The following is a 20620-nucleotide window of genomic DNA, read 5'->3' as shown; positions in this document are numbered from 1 at the left end:
TAATCTGATGTTAACTGACATTGTACATTGCTTTCAATTTGTTACAAGTTCTTAAAACATACCATACACATTATTGTTAAAGACTTACTGGAACTTGTGCTTGCACACGATTTACTCAATCAAATGCAAAACAGAGAAATACTGTAGATCAGGAAGTGAAATGGCATTTGAATTATTTATTTTTTTAAATATTCACTCAGTAATGAATAATTGAGATGAGTTTATGAGTAAAATTAACTTCCAGCAGTCAAAAAGCCTTCTGACCTTGAATCTTGAATCACACAGCCTATGATTTCATATGGTTTATTTTTAGAATCAAGCAGACTTCAAGAAAAACAGTCTGAACTGCATCGATGACAACTTCATAGAAGCAAAAAAGACGTTGAATGACATTACAAGTGATCGCAAGGAATGTCTTCAGGAACTTCATCTAAGCCAAAAGTTTGTCCAGTGGGCAAAAAAAGAACTTGAAGGTACATTAGAAACATCTTTTTCTAAAGACCTATATATATAAAAAAAAAAATCAGTTAAAGCAATTCTAAAATAGTTTTTTTTTGCAGATATCAATGAACTGAAAGTTTTTGTTGACCTTGCATCCATCTATGCTGGAGAAAATGATATGGAGGTGGATCGAGTGGCCTGTTTTCATGATGCTGTTCTTGGTTACTCGTCCATGTTGTATGGACTGAAGGAGGATTCTGACTTTGCTGCCTTCAAGGAGTCCCTGTCAAAACTGTGGAAGGCATTTGAAAATGATAAAGAGATACCAAGAAAATTGGTGAGATTCAGCCTTTGGGTTACCTATAACTGTCTAGCTATAAAATAAAAAAAAATGTACAAGTGATCATATTGTCTGAAACAAGTGAAAATTAATAGTTTCCAGCTACATCCATGTTTACTCACTACATGCTTAACTGTGGAACTTTTTATAAGGTCAAGGTTGAAGCAAGAGGGAGTTTTTAAACTCAGTATACAATCTATGTGAAATATACATTATAATATACATACATGTTTACAAATTCATGTGATGTTACCATAAGTATGGTCAGTAAGATCACATTGTGGGCTTTCTTAAATGAATGCCATTCTTAATTAGTTTAAACATTTTGGTGGTCTTTTTAATTTTGATCTAGGTTTAGTCCCAGGTTTAGTCAAAGCTCTAACTCCCATGTTATCCAAGTTCATAAAGTTATGTCTATGAATGCTTTATATATATAACTGATCATTTCTGATAAACAAAACAAAACAAAAAATGCAAAATCAAAATTCATATTTTTTTATGTGTAATTTTTATTTTCAGCGGGATACATCACGCTATCTGGAATGGTTGAAGACTGTAAGGGAAAGCCATGGATCTGTTGAATTTTCATCTCTGTCCTTGGCTACATCCATCAATGAGAAAGGAGTGTACATCATCAAAGCCCAGAATGAGAAAAGGGTATGCTGAATGGATTACTTGAAATGATTAATTGAATTAATTTTGACTCCTTAACATTTTCATTTTGAAAACTTTGTCAGTACAAAATCTTGTATTCTAGAGAAAGTTACTTGTCACTATGATTTATTTTCTTATTTTATTTAAGCGTTACACAGGACCCTTAAAAACTTAAAAGGATATTCATATGTGATGAATACTTATAGCTCAGATTAAAACCTTTTTGTGTTGAATTTGAAACACTACTAATACAAATTAGCTACATGAAACAGTCTTTCCTTTGTCCTCTCTAAACAAATAGATTTTTCTCTTTATAGCTCACTTTAGAGAGTTCCCTCATGCTGCAAATTCAGGATGGACTTGAGATAAATATGACATGCACCTATGAGGACCTGAAAGAGTTACAAAATAAGCTTATGCTTATGTCCGGAAGAGGGGAACAAAATCAAAGTGAAGTGGAATTCTTTGCTGAGGTGATGTATGCCTTGTTTTTTGTGCTGAGTTATTATTTTTTTTAGAAATGTTCGGTCTGCTTTTCTCTAAATTAATGGAATTTATAAAAGAAAGTTTGCATTTTTCTTTTTATACATTCAATGTGATCTCACTTTTATTTTTTCCTATTCAGGTGTTTGACAATGTCCAAAGACTTGCCAGAGCTTTTGTAGACCTTTATGCTGCAGGGAACCCACTCTTCAAGTGTTGGGAAGCTAAAATGTATTGCAAAAGTCAGAATGACCCATGTATCACATTGGAACTCAACTTTTGCAAGACCCTATATCACATCCAAGTATTTGGAAATCTAGTTGAACAACTTGCAGAAGTGTCCCAGAAGATGGAGTTATTTCTTGATGACTGGAGAAACTTCATGGACACAAAAAGATCTGACCACTACTACTTAAACTTTTTCACAGCAGAACAGATATTCTACCTGTGCAGCGTTGTGACTCAGAGCAACGTTGATGTAGAAATAGAGGATAACGCTTTGATGATGCTGTCTTTCATCAAACCAAACTGCACAACTTCAGATGTCTGGGGAACATGGAAAAAGTTTCAAGACCAATTTGAGCCTGGCAAAAGGATGAATGACGATATTCCCTTTAAAAGTCACTTTCGTCCCCCTGATGACAATCACATGTCCTCAGCCAATGCGAGTCATTTAACAGCAGATGATTCAGCAGGTGCTGCAGTCCAGGCTGCTGGTTTGAAAGAACTGGAAGACTTGTGGAATGACTACATGGAGAATAAGGGAATATTGTTCCATGACCTTTTGGACATAAGGAGTCTAGGCTGTCTGTTAAAAATGATGACCGCCTCAGAAATTCAAAATGAAAATGAATGGGAACAACCATTGCTTTCAGAGATGCAAGACAGCTCACTCAGAAGAAGCCTCCCAAAAGGCCTTATCTCAAACCAGCCAAATCTCATCATCTGCCCTCATGATGATGTCCTGACTTCATGTATCTGCTTGTACATGACTAGTGAGTATGAACCACTGCCAAGTTATGATGAGGTTCTCTTGTGCACTCCGGAAACATCTCATGAACAAGTAGAGCTTTTCCTGAGGAGATGTCTCACACCAGGTGACATTGGCCAGAAGATTTATACAATGCTTTGGGCAGATCAACTCACCTATGATGTAAGCTGTGCAATGGAGAAGTGTCTTCAGAATCTACAGTCCCTTTTTAGACTTGAGTCCAGGCTGGTGATTATTTGCAGCTCTGACAGGGAGCACACTTACATTCCTACTGCATTCAGTCAGTTTAAAAGAGACTTTGTGCCCCAAGAGCCACTGGAAAGGATCCAAAAGTACCTGTCTAGGCATTACACTGTGCTCTCCGATCACAAGAATGCTTTTTTCAAAGGTGACCATTCTGTTGGCATTGTTGCATCCCAACGTGCAGGAGTAGGTGAGTCTAACATCCACACAGCTTTTCCCGCAATAATTACACCTCTAATAATGAGAATTAGGAAGAGATATTGACAAGAAACTATCTTAAAATGATAGTATTATGTATTTTTTATGCACAAGCCATATGCATTTCTAAGGCTTCCTTAAATTACACAAGGTTCCTGTAATTACACATTTTAATCTGTGCATTAAGAATATCCTTTTATAAGTCTGCATGCCTAGCCATTAAATGCACCAGCTTATTTTGCATCTTACATCAATTCTCATACTAAAAGAATCTCGCCTTTTAGATATGTTTTTTCTTTTCAATATCATAAAGAGCCGCAGTTCAATTCTGTGCATGAAACTCTGTCTGCTATTCCTAAATATTAAATTTGATATATTATTTTATACATAAAGTATGGTCAGTATAAAAAAAAAAAAACTGTTGTTAAATCCAACTTCAGAATGAGGTGCATCTTTTGAGTGAAATACTTTTTTCCATCAATTATTTAGAAAAAAGGTGAAGGATCAAATAAATCTTATTCTTGCTTAATTATCAGTGTTTCCCCTATATTCATCTAGCAGTGGCGGTGCGCCACTACTGAAATATGACCGCCGCTGCTGACTTTTTTTTTTGAGAGAGAGAATGGAACGGGGAAAAAAAAGGAGAGGAGAAGATAGGCTACTTCATAGTATTTTGCGCTACGAACGCTTGATATCAAGTCGATTAACACACCTCTGAGTAAAGGGGAGCATAATAATAGACAGACGTGACTATCTGTCTGTTTCAGTCCCGCCCACATATGCTCAAACACTGCTCCTGCGAGTGTGCAACTATTCATTTCACGTTGTCGCGCCGACAACAAACTTTCCCAAAAGCACTGATATCTGTATTCAACAGTGCAGCATCAATGCTGTTAAGTCAGAGGATTACAGAGTGGGTCTGAGGAAGTGTAGTAGCCTTTATTTTCTCTCATACTCTGCTAAGTAAAACCCCTGCATGCTGAGGGGGTCAAACACTGGTTAAAAAGAAAAGAAACCTAATTCTCCTTTACAATGGGGCGGCAGTAGCTCAGTCTGTAGGGACTTGGCTTGGGAATCGGAGGGTAGCCGGATCAAGTCCCAGCATAGACCAAGTCCAGAAATTGGCCTGGTAGCTGGAAAGGCCAATCCACTTCCTGAGCACTGCCAAGGTGCCCTTGAGCAAGGTACCCAACCCCCCCACCACCAGCACACTGTGGGCAGCCCCCTCACTCTGAGACCTCTCCATTAGTGCATGTCCATAGGATCCTGTTTGTGCATGTGTGTGTATTTCAGCCCATGTTTGTGTAGCATGTAAACTAGACATAGTGTAAAAACAAATTTCCCCTTGCAGGATCAATAAAGCATAAATTAAATAATTCACTACATGTTTACAATCGAGTAGGCAAACGTATTACCTTATGAAACATTTAAGATTAGTTTGAGGGAACCTTATGAAACGTTTAAGATTAGTTTGAGGGAACCTTATGAAACGTTTAAGATTAGTTTGAGGGAATAGTGGCATTAAAATGTGCCACATAATTTGTGCTTTTACAGCCAAAAAATTTCTCCAGGGGTGCACGCCCCCAGACCCCCCAAGCAGGCTACTTCAGATCTTGTGGAAAGCCCTGGTAATATGGGTTGGAGGCACAGCTCTTTGGGATTTTACTGATTTTGTTGTGTAATTAATTTTATTGTATTGGGTGGTTGTTGGTTGACTATTCTGTCCAATAAATGTTAATAATTCTTTTAAAGAACAGATTTTTTTTTTAGACTTGCACGTAACTTAAACATTGTTCCACTTCAACTCTAACCTCGGGGAAACACTGATTATGATGCATCTAGAACATAGTTCACTCCATTAATGACATTTCAGACAAACTATATATGGTTATTCCTCTGTTTTAGGCAAGTCATTGTATGTCCAAAGACTGTATGAAAAGCTGGAGGGAAGTGTTGAAAAAGGAACTGCATTTAAGAAGTGCATCCGAGTAACTGAGCGTGAGGTTAATGAACACAAGGTCCTCCAGTCTTTGTATGACACACCAAAAGGAGAAGATCTCAGGATGTTTCACTTTGATATTACATCCTCGGTAAGTTATGTTCTCATAACCATGATAATCAAGATTATTTAGATTTTTTTCACAATATGGTTGTTACTGAAGATGAACGAAATGTGTCTAATATGTTTTCTAATATTACAACCATAATTCTCAGGTGAAAAAAGGCTTGAATGAATTTCTATTCAAGCTTTTCTTTTTGCGGTACCTGATGGATTCAGATGGACAGATGTGGCGCTGCAGTCACAAACACTTGTACATTGTTGAGTTACTGGAAGCCACAAATCTTCAGCCAAGATATGCATCCAAATCTGTAAGTTAAAATAAACTGTTTACTGCATTGTTCATTTTACGAGCTCATACCCCACAGTTCTATTTACTTTAACAACAACTGATGCAATTTTGGTGGGTAAAATGTTCTTACGTTGAATTTATGTATATATTTGTATATTTTTAGGGACGAAAAGAAAACTTTGCATTCTGGGACATTTTCCCTAAGGTGATTTGTCGTTCACCAAAGGAGGTAATGGCTTTGGAAATGAAAGAAGAGAAAAACACTGACAAGATGAGTGAAGACCCCCTCATGGATGATGAATTTTTCAGGAGTGAAGTTTATCAAAGACCATATCAATACCTCACACGTTTTCACAACAAAAACAATCTTGACAATTTCACTTACCATGGCATTGAAGGGACTCAGGCAGAGTGTCTTCAGATACTCTTAATCTACTGTGGCATTATAGATCCATCTTGGGCAGAGCTACGTAACTTTGTCTGGTTCTTAAATCTTCAGTTGAAAGACTGTGAGAATTCAGATTTCTGCAAACTCGAGTTTGTTGGAGACACTCTTCAAGGGTTCAAAAACTTTGTAGTTGAGTGCATGATATTGATGTCCAAAGACTTTGCAACCCCATCACTATGCATCACTGACCAGAGCCCTGGGTGTCAACAAACTGACATCAGTGGCCTTAATGAAGAAGATTTAGCTCCATTCCTCATCCGAAAAAGGTGGGAGTCCGAGCCGCATCCATACATCTTTTTTAATGATGACCACATGTCCATGACTTTCATTGGATTTCACCTGGAGCACAATGACCAGAAGGGGGTAGATGCCTTAAACCCATTGACAGGAAAAGTGATCAAAAGAAACATCATGTCTAAAGAGTTGTACGCTGGCTTAAGACATCAGAGAGTCCCTTTTAATAGGGACTTTGATCAGCTTCCTCGAGCTGACAAGATTGAGCAGCTGTGCAGTGTGCTTGGCATCAAGTGGCCAACAGATCCTGATGAAACATATGAACTTACAACCGATAACATTCTGAAAATGATGGCAATTCATATGAGATTTAGGTGTGGCATTCCAGTCATCATAATGGGTGAGACTGGATGTGGCAAGACGAGGCTAGTGAAGTTCATGTGTGAGTTGAGAAAGTGTGCAGCACAAGCAGAGAACATGAAACTGGTCAAGATTCATGGAGGGACAACCCCAGAAATGATATATGAGAAGGTGAAGGAAGCAGAAACTCTTGCAAGGATCAACAAAGAGAATCATGATTTGGACTCGGTTCTTTTCTTTGATGAGGCAAACACCACAGAAGCTATCAGCAGCATCAAAGAGATCCTTTGCGATAACACTGTGCAAGGACAACAGCTTTGCTCTGAAACAGGACTACATATTGTTGCTGCATGCAACCCCTACAGGAAGCATACAGACAAGATGATTGAAAGGCTGGAGGCTTCTGGCTTGGGCTACAGGGTGAGGGCTGAGGAAACTGAGGACAGACTTGGCTCAATCCCTCTCCGCCAGCTCGTGTATCGTGTTCATGCGTTACCCCCCAGTATGATTCCTCTTGTTTGGGACTTTGGACAGCTTAACGACTCAACAGAGCAAATGTACATCGAACAAATAGTGCAAAGACAGACAAAGGCCAACTTGGTTGAAAAGAGTTATATTCAGACAATAACTAAGGTTTTGTCAGCATCACAAAAGTTCATGAGAGAGAGGAAAGATGAATGCAGCTTTGTCAGTTTGAGAGATGTGGAACGGTGCATGCAGGTGTTTGTGTGGTTCCATAAAAATCACCCAATGCTTGCAGAAGAACTGAACTCATTTCGTCAAAAGCAAAGTGAGAGGGAGCAAAACAAAATCAAGTTTTCACCTGCTAGTGACAGAGTTATCTGGTCACTCTTGATGGCCACTGGAGTGTGCTATCAGGCCTGCTTGGAGGAAAAATTGCCATATCTGCAAACTATCAGCCAGGGGCTCCCCCGTGGCTATAGCAAAGAGAGAGTACTCAAGGAAATCCAACTCATGCATGACCTCCTACTCAATGGTGTACCCATGGGCAAGACAATAGCCAGAAATGAGGCTTTGAAAGAAAATTTCTTCATGATGGTAATCTGTGTTGAGCTAAGAATTCCCTTGTTTATTGTTGGGAAACCTGGGAGCTCAAAATCACTGTCCAAAACCCTTGTTGCCGATGCAATGCAGGGCCCTTCCTCACACTCTGAACTTTACAAGAGGCTAAAGCAGATACATCTGGTGTCTTTCCAGTGCAGCCCTCATTCTACTCCTGAAGGAATCATCAACACATTCAAGCAATGTGCCCGCTTTCAGGAAAACAAAAAGTTGGATGAATACATCTCAGTAGTTGTACTTGATGAGATTGGATTGGCCGAAGATTCCAGTAAAATGCCTCTAAAAACACTTCACCCATTACTGGAAGAGGGTTGTGTGGATGATGAGCCACAACCTCATAAAAGGGTTGGGTTCATCGGAATTTCGAACTGGGCATTGGACCCTGCGAAGATGAATCGTGGAATATTTGTGTCCCGTGGGGATCCAAACCAAAAAGAGCTAATCAAGAGTGCTGAAGGGATATGCGCATCTGAAAAGAAGATCCTGGACACCATCAAACCCCTCTTTGAGCCATTCGCAAAAGCATATGGGACCATATGCCAACAAGGGAAGGGCTTTTTTGGTCTGCGGGACTTCTACAGTCTCATTAAGATGATATTTTCTATTACTAAACACAGTAATGAGAAACCTACCAGAGATGAAATCACTGGAGCCGTCCTGAGAAACTTCAGTGGAAAAGATGATGTTGATGTGATGGGCATATTTAGCACAGAACTCAGAGAAGACTTTGCCAATACCTGCATCTCCACCAAAAATTTGGTCAATCAAATCATATCTCCAGCTGGCCAAGTTGATGAAAGTCGTTACCTCTTGATCCTCACAAAAAACTATGCTGCTCTTCAGATTCTCGAACAGATATTCTTCACAAACCAAATCCATCCAGAGATTATCTTTGGGTCCAGTTTCCCAAAAGATCAGGAGTACACACAGATTTGTAGGAACATCAATCGTGTCAAAGTTTGCATGGAGACTGGACAGACAGTTGTGCTTCTCAACCTTCAGAATCTGTACGAAAGTCTGTATGATGCACTCAACCAATACTATGTGACCTTTGGAGGTCAAAAGTATGTTGATCTTGGATTAGGAACACATCGTGTGAAATGTAGAGTTCACAAAAACTTCAGGCTCATTGTCATTGAAGAGAAAGAGGTGGTATATGAGCAGTTCCCCATCCCACTGATCAACAGGCTGGAGAAACACTACCTTGACATCAACACTGTCCTCAGAGATGAGCAGAAGGACATTGTCCAAAAACTACAGAAATGGGTTGATGATTTTGTGTCCTTAACTAGTCAACACCATACAATGAAGCAGTATGTTCCAAGTGACGTCTTCATTGGTTACCACTCAGACACATGCTCCTCTGTGGTCCTTCAAGTAACAGAGACTCACAGTGACGAAACAGATGCTCAGATCATTCTGGACAAAGCCAAAGAAATTTTGCTCAACTGTGCCACTCCAGACTCAGTTATCCGTTTGGACAAATCCAGGCTGCCTGATGAGGAAAGAGAACATTTGATGAAAGAATATGTTAAAGAGGAGATGCACAGTTCATTTGGAGACTACATCGTCTACCACAGAAAGGAACTGGCACAGTCCCGCTTTTTCTTCACCGAGGTAATTTCTTGCCCATAATATCAAGTTTCAAGCTCAGGGAAAATGTAATCAGCCATCACTTGAAGGTTCTGGTATCAGGCCCCCAGTTTGTTTTTCTTAAGACTCATAAGTTCAACTTCTTATGCCAGGAGTAGAGCATAACATTGTTAAGGGAAATGTATTTTTTGATTTTCCAATTTGTACATTTTTTACATTTATCATTTGATGTGGAGGAGGAAGATTTAGGTTATTTTAAGCTTTGCAGTACATCTTCGTTTTTAGTACATTTTAATAAAATGCCCTCCAAATTCCAAGGGTGTTAGTGCATGAGAAAAAAAATGTTCTGGATGAAACAGTATCTAAGACCACTAAGTTGTGGTAAAGTCTTTATTGTCAATTTTGACATACATTAGATGTAAAACATAAAAATTTGTTTTTTCTGACTGTTATATTAATAGAGAAATAAATAGCAAACCATCTTCTAACACTTAGTCATTTTGTTTATTTAAGGTCACAACATTTTCCAGGCTTTTGACTGCAGCAGACACACAAAAACTGCAAAGTACTATAATGCTTGACAATATCCGTCTGCTATCACTGCAGCAGTTTGACACAGAGTACTCTTTTCTCAAGAAAATCAGGTATGTAAAGACCGTATATAGAGCATATCTATTCTTTAAAGGTGCTCATTTTAGTCTAATTTAACAATTGTGCCCTTGTGCCTCATTTTGGAGATCTTCTCAGGACACTTTTTTGACACTGATATTTTTTACAACACTGACTTGATATATTCACTTCCATAAAACTGTCAAGTGATCACTGCCCATTGATATGTATATTGTGCCTGTTCTCCGGTATAAGGGAATGCCTTGGCTCAACACCTGCAGACAGAGTACTCATTATCCAAACAGACTATGAGGAAGACTCCCACAAGAGGAATGTTTTTTCCTCAGCCAAGTAAGTTTGAAGATTTATCATTAAATTGCTCCTCTGTACAGACTTCATTTCCAAAACTCACATTTGAAACATTTTTTTTTCACTTTCATTTCAATCCTTAGGTATGCATGCGTCAATGAAATAAACAAGTGGGCCACTGCAGACAACACCAAGCCACTTGTTTACTTTGTCACCAAACTCCCTCGAATCGAGGGTGGTACTTCATTTGTTGGGTTTCAAGGAGGTTAGTCCTGCTCTTATATTCTAGCTACAGTAACTGGTTAATTTTATTTCAAAGATTCACTAACTGTTTGCTTTAATAGAAAAAAACAGCAATAATAACCCAGAATTAAGAATACATCACTATTCACTCACAAAATAAAGGGTAAATTGATATTAAGAGTCCCACAAATGTAAGAAAATGAAAGGGTGGAAAAAAACTTGACTAAAGTAATTGATACTATGTATTGATAGATCTGACTTTCTTTCAGGTCCTTGGAGGTCTGTGCACATTGATGATCTGAGAAGATCAAAAGAGTTTGTGACTGATGTAAACTGCTTGAAAAAGCTTTGCATGAGTGAGATTTTTGAAGATCCACCTGAGGGTAATCCACCAGAAAACTTTTTTCTAAAACAATATCATACATATGAGTATCTACGTTATATATAACTTATTTTTTCCCCTTTAAGCCATGGATGCAGAAGACCATAATGGTGTTCCACAAAACAATGACTCCACTGTAAGTGCAATTTACCACCAAGTAGTTCAGAGATTTGAAAGTGTACTTGTTTTAATTTTTGTCAGGACTTGGGCAGCTGAGGGTAATCTTAAGCAAATCCTATAACAATAAGAAATCTTAGTGTAATTAGTAGTAGTAATTTGGTGATGAATTCAGGGATTTCACTGGATTAAAAAGACAATACTCAAGCTGTAAAATAAGAATTAAGCTACTTATTTAAACATATGGAAACAAGCTTTCCAATGGAAAGCGTGGTCTAGATTCAGAACCGTATCTCATTAACACAACACTTATTAATTCATTCATTGTATAACTAACCATGACTATCGGGTTAGTTAGTATTGTTGAACATTGTTGAAGTATTCACTTCAAGGACATTTTTACTTTTTTAGATGCTTTCCTGCTTTGTATGATGCATTGCAATTTTTTATTTATTTTTTTGCAGGTTTTGGAAGGTTTGCTTGATATCCCAAATCTGCTGAGGAGCTGTGTCCAGAGTGCAGTGAGCATGCTAAGAGATTCAGTGGACAATGCGAAGCTCAGCACAAAGCGAGTGGAGAGCTTGCTCACACTTCTGGATGAAAGTCAGACACAAGGTTAGGGTTAGAATGTGCAGCATATTTTTTTTATCAGGCCATCCATATGCTACAGAGTCCCTGAAGTCCCAAAAAGTAAAACTTATTTTTGTACTTTTTGGGGCTTCAACAGCTTCGTACTCTTCACATCTAATCTGTGTTCATTGAGATAGCACCTAACCAGAGATATGTTTTTTGGTGATTCTTTTTATCAAGGTGTGTTCACAAACATTGTAAGGAAGTGTATCCACTCACTGTTGGAAGACTATGAGGCCAACATCCCTAATCCTAAAAGCTGGGTGCTGAGGGAGGCTTCTAATGTCAGCGCTCTTCAAGAGGGAGGAACATTCTTGTAGGTGTCACTTAGCAGTCTCAATGACCGTTTTCTTTAATTTGTTGACTTACACTTTTAAAATCATTCATCATTTATCAAAGTGAGTTATTTGTGAAGTTTTGTGACTATTTCTCACAGGCATACGCTGTGGAGGAAAATACAAGCAGTTGTCGCACCACTGCTAGCAAACTTGGTCTCAGTCATTGACCGAGATTGCAATTTGCAGCTTTTGCTGAAAGGATGTGATGAACTTAAAGGCCTATGGCTCGAGATTTTTGGGAACCCAAATATGCTCCTTGTACCTTATGTGAGAGTGGAAAGCAAGTGAGTATCTTTTGATTTTAGCTGTTTGCACAGTGCACAAACACAACAGCAATGTTACAAAGCTCAGCCGTCATTTTGACTTTGAACATTCGTATTGATTCTGCAATGACGTAATATTTGTGTCCCTCCGTTCATTCATAGTGAAGGCAAAATATCACAGGGGTGTAAATATCGCACCTCGAATTGGCAGTCTGAAAAGGCCATGTGTGATTTTAACACATATGTAGCATAAGTGCTTTTGTTTCACATTTGTTCACATCTTGGGTGTAATTGCTTAGGAGGGTCTTGAAACTATACTACTTGTGTATTTTTTTTTTTTTTTTTACGTTTCCAAAGTTTTTTTAAAATAAGAAAATAGCCATTGCTGGCTCTGAATTGTTTTTGATACAAAGATGATGCAAGCAATTTCATTTTCCCATATTGCCTTTCATAAAGCTCCAGTGTGATAATGGTACAAAGCCATATCACAGGCGGAAACACCATGTGCTGCCGTTTGCCGTTCAGCTGGTGGATCAAAGAGTTCCTGGAAGGGCTCATGATGCAAACATCCAGACATAAAAGTAACTATCATAGTAAATAAGTAACACAATCAAATGCTTCCAGTCCTGAAATTGTGTCGTAAATTTAATGTGATATCTTCCTAACGGGAAAAACAAAACTTGTATTCAGACTGAATCCTAATACATGCTATATTTCTCACCTTTAACTTGCACATCATTCTCCAGGTAGATTCCTAGAGGTTTTCTTAAACACTCCTCTTGGCAGGTACTTGAATGAAAATGTCAATGAGAACATGAGGAAAGAATTCTTTGAAAGGTACCTACAGGATTTTGTTGCAATGACTTTCAAAGTGGCATCAGATGAAGAATTACAGGTAAGGGATAACTAAGTGCTACTTTTGTACCGCTTTCTCAAACTGTATTTCTGCATATGATTCTGTGTGATCTTAAAAAAAAATAACATTCAGTGCAGTCAATACAACAAACATATGTAACACTCTCCTGTCTTAGTTTTAAATAGATAGTTTAAAGTCTATTTTACAATAATGTAACAAAAACAAATTAAATGACCAACAAAAATGCAATACACATGAATAAACTACTTGTTTCTACATACTTCAGCTTCAGCTGTAAAAACTAGCTAGCTAGTACTCAGCGTTTTTTATTATGATGCTTAAATCCTTTGTCCATATCTAATTATCAAAACATTTATTTAAAAATTACATTTCTGTGTCAGCTCATGTGTCAGGCCCTGGCCAGCTGCGTTGATGAAGTAAAGAGACGAAAAAGAGACGAAGATGAGCTTTCTCTTCCTCTTGTCCACATTGCCCACCATTTCTTCCAAAGGCGTCTTCAGAACCTCTCACGGATGTTTGCTCTTCAGCCTGATGTTTTGACTCCTTTGAGAAAAAACCAGCACATTGGAAACTGTCAAGAGATGGTAAACACATTTCTACATTTCAATAAGTCAATAACAAAGCAATATCAATCTTACATACTTGAGGACTGTGATGCTCTTTAAAAAAAATGTTTCAGCAATATGCTAAATTCACTTCCAGACTGTTTTACTGTCTTGTAGGTTTTGGATGTGCATGCAGCCCAGGCGTGTGTTGAATGTCTGGGGTCTCCTAAAGTTGATACTGATGCTCTCTGCCAGGACTGGCTTAAGCAGGTCAAGAGTCTGCAAGCATCTTTAGAGATGATTTGTTCCCACATTCACGCCAAACTGTATGGACAAAGATGCAAAGAAATACTCCAGGCTGTCAGGTAAGATGCCTATGTGATTCAAATACAAAAAAAAAAACTTGAATCTGGTGAATCATTTTTTTCTAGATACTCCCATCCTGTCACAAGCTGATCCTATGACCCTGTATCTTTGAATTGCCCTAAAGTGTGAACTTTTGTTGCCCTTTTCTACTTGATCAGAAGTCTATTTGTCTGACAGACATTTTTCGGTCAATAACATGAAAATATGTGGGCTTTAAGCAAGGTTTGGAGCAGCTACTTAATGTGGAGAGAAAATTAAAGATCAGGTCTCTGCAGATCTTTTTTTTGTAAAATAGCTGCAGTGAAAATAAGAAATGGTGCTCTCAACATTGCAAAGTTCATATATATTTAATGAATGATGCTGTTATTTAACCAGCTGTTTAGTGCTCACCATTTCCTTAAAAGAAAATACCGGCCCTTTAAAATACTGCCTTGTTGTCATGTGACAACAACAAATGAACTGTGGTTTTGATATATTTTGTAGTAATGGCTGGAAGCGCATTCACATACTCTCGTTGTTTGCGGAGCACATGCTGCTGGGTTTCCATAATGATGAGAATCAGATCAGAGTTCTTGTCCAGAGTCACATCCAGACCTTAAGCAGGGTAAGTCGATTTTTAATAACTGATTAATGTCATAAAAACAGATACAAGGAATGCAGCTTTTGTCTAGTTTGATGAACTTTCTTCTTTTAACCCATCTGTCTGTGTAATTTGAGTAACCTTAAATTATATTCGATGTCATTATGTTGTACAGCAAAAAGGAAAATGTTATGAAAATCCCCATTATGGCTAATGTCATTTTTATATGAAATGTTTTTGACTCTTAGGTTCTGGATAGAGACTCCGATGTTAAACAAATGAGCGCTTTTAGGGCAGTAATTCAAGTACTAACATCCTGCGAGAAGAGCGCAAGTGATCTTTTTTTCAGGTAAGTGCTCCTTAATTTGACAGTTCTATTTTTTTTTAACAGAAAGTGTGATGAATGTCTTTTACCAGAATCTCAATGAATCCGCATTATATATATATATATTTATTTTTTTACTTTTAAAAATATATATATTTTTCTCTTCCATTTTTAAGGTTTGGACTTCAGTGTCGGGTGTGTATGAGGAAGCCTCAGGACCCTGTGGGACTGCCATGCCATCACATCTACTGCTTAACATGCATCAGAGCAAGTCTGGATGCAGGAAAGACAGCATGTCCCACGTGCAGACAGGAGTTACCAAATGACTTTCAGCCACATGTCTCAGAGGAAATCCGGTAAGATTTTTCACAAGTCATTAAAAATGTAAACCTTTAAAACTTAAGGTACATCTCACTCCTGTATGACTATATTCCACCTAATGTGAGTGTGAACAGTTTCAGTATAAAAACACTTATTTACCATGTTGTGGATGAAAATACTTGTGTGATTCAGTGGATGTTGCTTTGAACAATTGTACCAATCAGAAAAAGGACCTTAGCATAAAAATGGAAGAAAAAAAATGTGAGGGTTGACAGAGTGTTACTTGAAGAGATAAGTTGGCTAAGCTTAGCTGAACTACAAATATTGTAATAAAAACTGTTAAAATGGCATCTCTTTACATTTAACATTCTTGTGAATTTTTGTGACTGCAGGGTGACTGTCAAGAAACATGCAGAATTCAGGCGGCGTTGCAACGGTTTCTTCATTGATTTGCTCTCCACTGTATGCTTCAAGGACAACTCGCCACCAGCCAGGGACGTCATCAAGCACCTATTGTCCTACCTTATGGTTGAGACAGGTAACCTCTTTTGTAGAGCTTCATAATGGAGGGAGTAAAGGAGGGAGTTCATCTCTCTGCACCGTCTTTGAAAGGCAGTAACAGAGGTGTTACAGAGGCGAGACGGTATCAGCTGAGCCAGCAGGGGATCACAGCGCTGTGTGTGCGTGCATGTCTGACTCTGTGTTTATGTGGAGCTCTTGCTGTGCCGTGCTTCCAAAAGGCAATGTGATTTTACAGACTGGAACACCAATATTACGCCGTCATGGAATCAAGGTGTTTGTACAAAGGCGTCATGACGGCTGAGCTAAATTGCTTCACTTTTGCGAAAAAAGCAGTCTGAGAGGGGCTTTTGAGAACTAAAAAAATGTCTAATTTTAAGGACATAACTAAAGGAAATGTGCCATATTGAAATACGAAGAAAGCTACTCACAACCTGTAGTAACACAGCGTCAATAGTTGATTTAATCATAAATCCCACCTCTGACAAGACAAATAGCTAATCATGGTTTAACATTTTGGCTTGGCACCTGGGGTAGCCAATCAGAGTTCAAGGGGGAACCAGGCCTTCAACTTGGCCACGCCAAGGGGGCAATTTTCTAGTTTGTAATGTTTTAATCAGATTAGATTAATTTTCCTTTTTTATAACTGTTCACTCCTTTCAATCCAGAAAACAGAGAGATTCACACCAAAGATTTGTCGCCCTTTGATGAGTCTCCTGATAAGAACCCAGTCGTTCGATCTGTGATCCTCAAGCTGCTGCTCAAGTTCAGGTTGGTAAACTAATAATAGACCCAAAAGGAACTTATATATTTTGACATGTTTCCTGCCAGTCAGGAACAGTGAGTGGATATTTGACCCTAGAGCTGCTAAGTCAAGTTATAGGAATTGTTTGTAAGGCTATGTCTACATAAATTCAAGCTACTCTTCTTTACCTTTCCAAGCTGTTCTGCACTGTACCACAATTATGATCAAATGAACTGTGTTTCAGCTTTGATGAAGTCAAGGAATATTTGCAGCAGCATTTGTCATCTATAGAGGACAGCAGGTTTGTGCATGAGGAGGATACAGCAGAACTTTACGCCCTGTACATCAACTGCTTGGAGGTAAAACATCTTTTTATCAATGTTTAAACATTTTTTAAAAAGTCCACTTTTCAATCAAGAATTTAATTAAAGGGATACTTCACCCATTTGCATTAAGCTTTGTATCATTACAAACCTGGTAGTATTTTTGAATGGTCGTGCATCCCGCCCTCATTTTCCCCCATCAATCTTTGTATTTATAAGTCTGAAAAGGAGCTTCCAGTGATGCAAAATGACGATTTCTGCATCACTGGAAGCTGTTGCGGTTAGCAGGGTGAAACTACAACGCTAGTTCCTCATATTTTCAACCACTGAAGCTACAGAACAAGTGAAGTGAAGTATCCCCTTTAAGTCAGTTTGAGTGGTAATAAAATAAATAGTGAAGCTGTATGTAGGCAGCCTAGTAAGATTTCTGACACTTTGATTTGAGCCTATTTGGGATTGAAAAGCATTCAAACAAACGATATCAGCAAAGGGATCATTTGTGTTTCATGTCAGGGTAGGCCTCGGCAATATAACAATAATTCTTGCGATATATTGTTTTTCATATGTCAGTATAAATATTAAAAATGTTTGATAAACGTTCGATAGATTTAAACCTTTAATTACACCATCCAACCACTGGGAAATGGAAGGGGGGGGGGGGGTAATCTGCCTTGGACGCTAGTTGCCACCTGACATTAAAGGGAAGAAGAAAAAGACGACAAACAGCCAATCATGTCGCAGGGATAGCAGTAGGCGGGCTTACAGACGTTTGGAGTATTTAATAAGCAAAAATGTGCAAAACCACAAACCTGTTCCCCATTTAAAACATTAAATGAAAAAAGTCCCAAACGAGTGTTAGTGTGGACCATATTGTAAATAATATAAACAGTCTATGGTGTGGACCCCCAGTAAGTGTTACTCCCCAGCATCAAACTGTCATATCAGTGTTTTCCAGCTCCGTGCACTGAGCTTATGATGGTGAAATGTTCCTGTTTAATTAAAGTTTATCATGTTATTAAAAATAAAGTATAATTAAACCATAATTAACCACCTGTTTGTGTGCATGTATGTATATACTTCAGCCTATGTGTGTGTTGCTTGACTACAGAGTGTAAAAACTGAAATTTCACCTCGCGGGGATCAATAAAGTAAATCTTGTTCTTCTTCTTCTATCTGGTTTCTTCAACTTTGACTCAGGAGTAAAAATCAGCTTTTCAATTTGGAAGAAATAATGATTGACCATGATCGTGATAATTATCGACCGTTTATTCCCAGCATCATTCAATGTTTAATTTAAAGCAGCTATGAGGAACTTATTGTTGTTGATAAGAGAGACAGCAGTAACAGGCATAAAAAACAACCACCTTGATATAGTTAGTCTTTTGTTCTATATACTTTTACATGATTATCTGGTTTTCTTTGTTTAGTTTAAAAAATAAAGCCTAAGATGTGTTTGAACATGCCTTATCTTCTTGAGCCTTGCATTTACATTTATGAGAAGATTATCTGAGAAAAATCAGGCAAAAGATTTGTATCAAGCTTTGACGCATAAATTCACTTTCATGAAGGAGCAGATTACTTTGCTATAGAGAGCTGGATTTGACCCAGTGGCTAACATTTTCTTACAACTATCCTACAATATCTGAATGGGACTTATGGGGTTCTGGAGCTGTGTATGTGGCAGCTGTAACAATAAAGGGTTGTTTAAGTCTTTACACATTGCTGATAAGTTCATTTTAAATAACTCATTGCTGATGCTCCAATCACATTGTTTCTTTGAAGGACTCCATGTGGGAGAGAATGCCTCAGGAAGGCAACAAAACTGAAGAGTTGGCGCCTTTTGCCGATGATGAAACAAAATTCCTGCGCTCCTTTTTGGATGATGTCACATCTGTTCCAGAAACAGTGTCAATTCAACATCTCCAACACATTGCAGGATTGCGTGTGTGCCTCACCTTGGCTGCCCAGATCATCAGTGACAATCTGTCTGGTAAGATAAACTTCACTTCTATTGACTGTTTATGTGTGTTAAAGAGAATGAAGCCTATTTGACTACATTGCTGTTACAGAAAATGATGTCCCAGACGGAGCTGAAGATTTCCTGAATACGGTGATTAAGCTCTGTGAGGACAGTGGGAATGATTGGTACCGTGTTTATCTGATCCGCAAGCTCAGTCGAAAGCATGGGGTCGAGTTTGTTCAGGCACTGGTGAAAAAACCAAAGTTCACCTGGCTTTTTCCTGCAGAGATCCATCAACAGGTACACCCGATTGACTCCTGGAAATCTATTGAATCAAAAAAGAACCCTAAATATTTGATCATAATTACATGAAGAAAAAAAACAAGTAGCAACTCAAAGTTTTCCCAATTAACAGGCCATCTAATCTGAAACCCTTTATTATCATTGTATCCTGATGTATTTGTTACTTTTGTAACTTCATTCACGATGTGAACAGAATGAAGATGGAGGCCAGATGGACCAGTATCTTTTGTATGGAGAGGAGTACAAGGCGGTGAGGGATGCTGTTGCCATGGCAGTAGTGGGTGGTGAAGTAGAGCAGATTGAAGAAGTCTGTGAGGTATTTGAACTTTAATTCAAAGTCTTTGCTGCTACTTGCAATCCTCCATGCACTTTTTTGAATGAATTTGAGTCATGTCCTGCATGCTTTTATTGTGTTTTGCCAAAAGGCATTAAGTATTTTATCCAAAGGCTTTTTATTTTCAGTTATTACATCTATTTTAAAAAATTACGACACTATGGACCTATGGGTCTGAAAAAAATTATAAAGTAAAGTGAAATTAATATGATCTCTGACATGCTAGTGAAACTGCCTGGCTTCTTTCTGGGTCACGACTGATGTAATGTTACCCTATGCATATGGATATGCTTTTGCATATATGTTACCTCCACTGACAATCTGTGTTGCTCATAGAGTGTATCGTCAGGATTATAACTCATGAAAGTACTACGCTTTGTAGCCTTATTAAAGCTGAATATCTGAACATAACCTGAGCGGGTAAAGTTTTGTTTTTTGATTAACATACCAATCCATTTTTTCACATTGTAGTTCATTCCTATAGCTAACACTGGAACCAACTAACTATTCAGCTAAGACATTAGCTCATCAATTCTTAATTTAGGTTCATTTCTTGTTGATTTAGAAATGCACTGCACCACCAAGGAATCGAACAATGTTCATCCTCCTGGCACTTTTCCGAGAGGTCACAACTCTGTACAGGTCTGCAAATACAGGACTTCACCTGACCCCTGAGGTATGCTGAGTGATAAAACACAACTCTTTAGAAACGGAAAGATTTTTCATGTTCACCTTTTGTTCTTTGTACATGTTTGGAATAAAACACTTTTAATTCAATAAGAAAAAAAGATAGATTTAAGTTCAAGACTCTTTCAGATCCCAACAAAACATGGCCAAAAGTCCAAAAAGGGGATAAATGTCATTCAGGAGAACAATTCATAGATTTTGTGACTTCTCCTGAAACATGCATGGCTCTAAATATTTAGGAATTCAAAATGTATTACAAGTTCACCGAAATGTTCTTTATTTGACTAATTCACAATTGTATATCGAACACAGATTATTAAAAAAAATTACACCATTTCTGTTAAATCATCCCTCAGATGTTTTCATGTGAGAACTCTTATAAACTTGTACCACGAGAACTCAGGCAAAGAAAAAGCACAAATTTG

General features: G+C 38.1%; 1 protein-coding gene across 1 annotated transcript in view; it reads left to right on the top strand.

Annotated features, from left to right (window-relative positions):
- The window catches only part of LOC110000696 (E3 ubiquitin-protein ligase rnf213-alpha), a 36124-nt gene that overhangs the window by 4508 nt on the left and 10996 nt on the right, over positions 1–20620 (top strand). Inside the window, exons 11-40 of the mRNA XM_065955751.1 lie at positions 314–473; positions 561–778; positions 1301–1438; positions 1753–1908; positions 2061–3342; positions 5256–5440; positions 5565–5720; positions 5865–9443; positions 9933–10063; positions 10284–10379; positions 10481–10602; positions 10850–10963; positions 11049–11098; positions 11544–11694; positions 11890–12025; positions 12146–12331; positions 12767–12891; positions 13057–13205; positions 13568–13771; positions 13910–14097; positions 14582–14702; positions 14927–15027; positions 15180–15359; positions 15717–15862; positions 16512–16614; positions 16833–16947; positions 18694–18901; positions 18981–19171; positions 19368–19490; positions 20074–20184. Of these exons, the coding sequence (XP_065811823.1) occupies positions 314–473; positions 561–778; positions 1301–1438; positions 1753–1908; positions 2061–3342; positions 5256–5440; positions 5565–5720; positions 5865–9443; positions 9933–10063; positions 10284–10379; positions 10481–10602; positions 10850–10963; positions 11049–11098; positions 11544–11694; positions 11890–12025; positions 12146–12331; positions 12767–12891; positions 13057–13205; positions 13568–13771; positions 13910–14097; positions 14582–14702; positions 14927–15027; positions 15180–15359; positions 15717–15862; positions 16512–16614; positions 16833–16947; positions 18694–18901; positions 18981–19171; positions 19368–19490; positions 20074–20184 (8925 nt within the window). The remainder of the gene's footprint in view (positions 1–313; positions 474–560; positions 779–1300; positions 1439–1752; positions 1909–2060; positions 3343–5255; positions 5441–5564; positions 5721–5864; positions 9444–9932; positions 10064–10283; positions 10380–10480; positions 10603–10849; positions 10964–11048; positions 11099–11543; positions 11695–11889; positions 12026–12145; positions 12332–12766; positions 12892–13056; positions 13206–13567; positions 13772–13909; positions 14098–14581; positions 14703–14926; positions 15028–15179; positions 15360–15716; positions 15863–16511; positions 16615–16832; positions 16948–18693; positions 18902–18980; positions 19172–19367; positions 19491–20073; positions 20185–20620) is intronic.

The sequence above is a fragment of the Labrus bergylta genome, chromosome 6 (assembly GCF_963930695.1).
Source record: "Labrus bergylta chromosome 6, fLabBer1.1, whole genome shotgun sequence".
In the NCBI taxonomy this organism is placed as follows: Eukaryota; Metazoa; Chordata; class Actinopteri; order Labriformes; family Labridae; genus Labrus; species Labrus bergylta.
The sequence above is the reverse complement of the archived record's forward strand: the minus strand, read 5'-3'. Positions and strand labels throughout refer to the sequence as shown.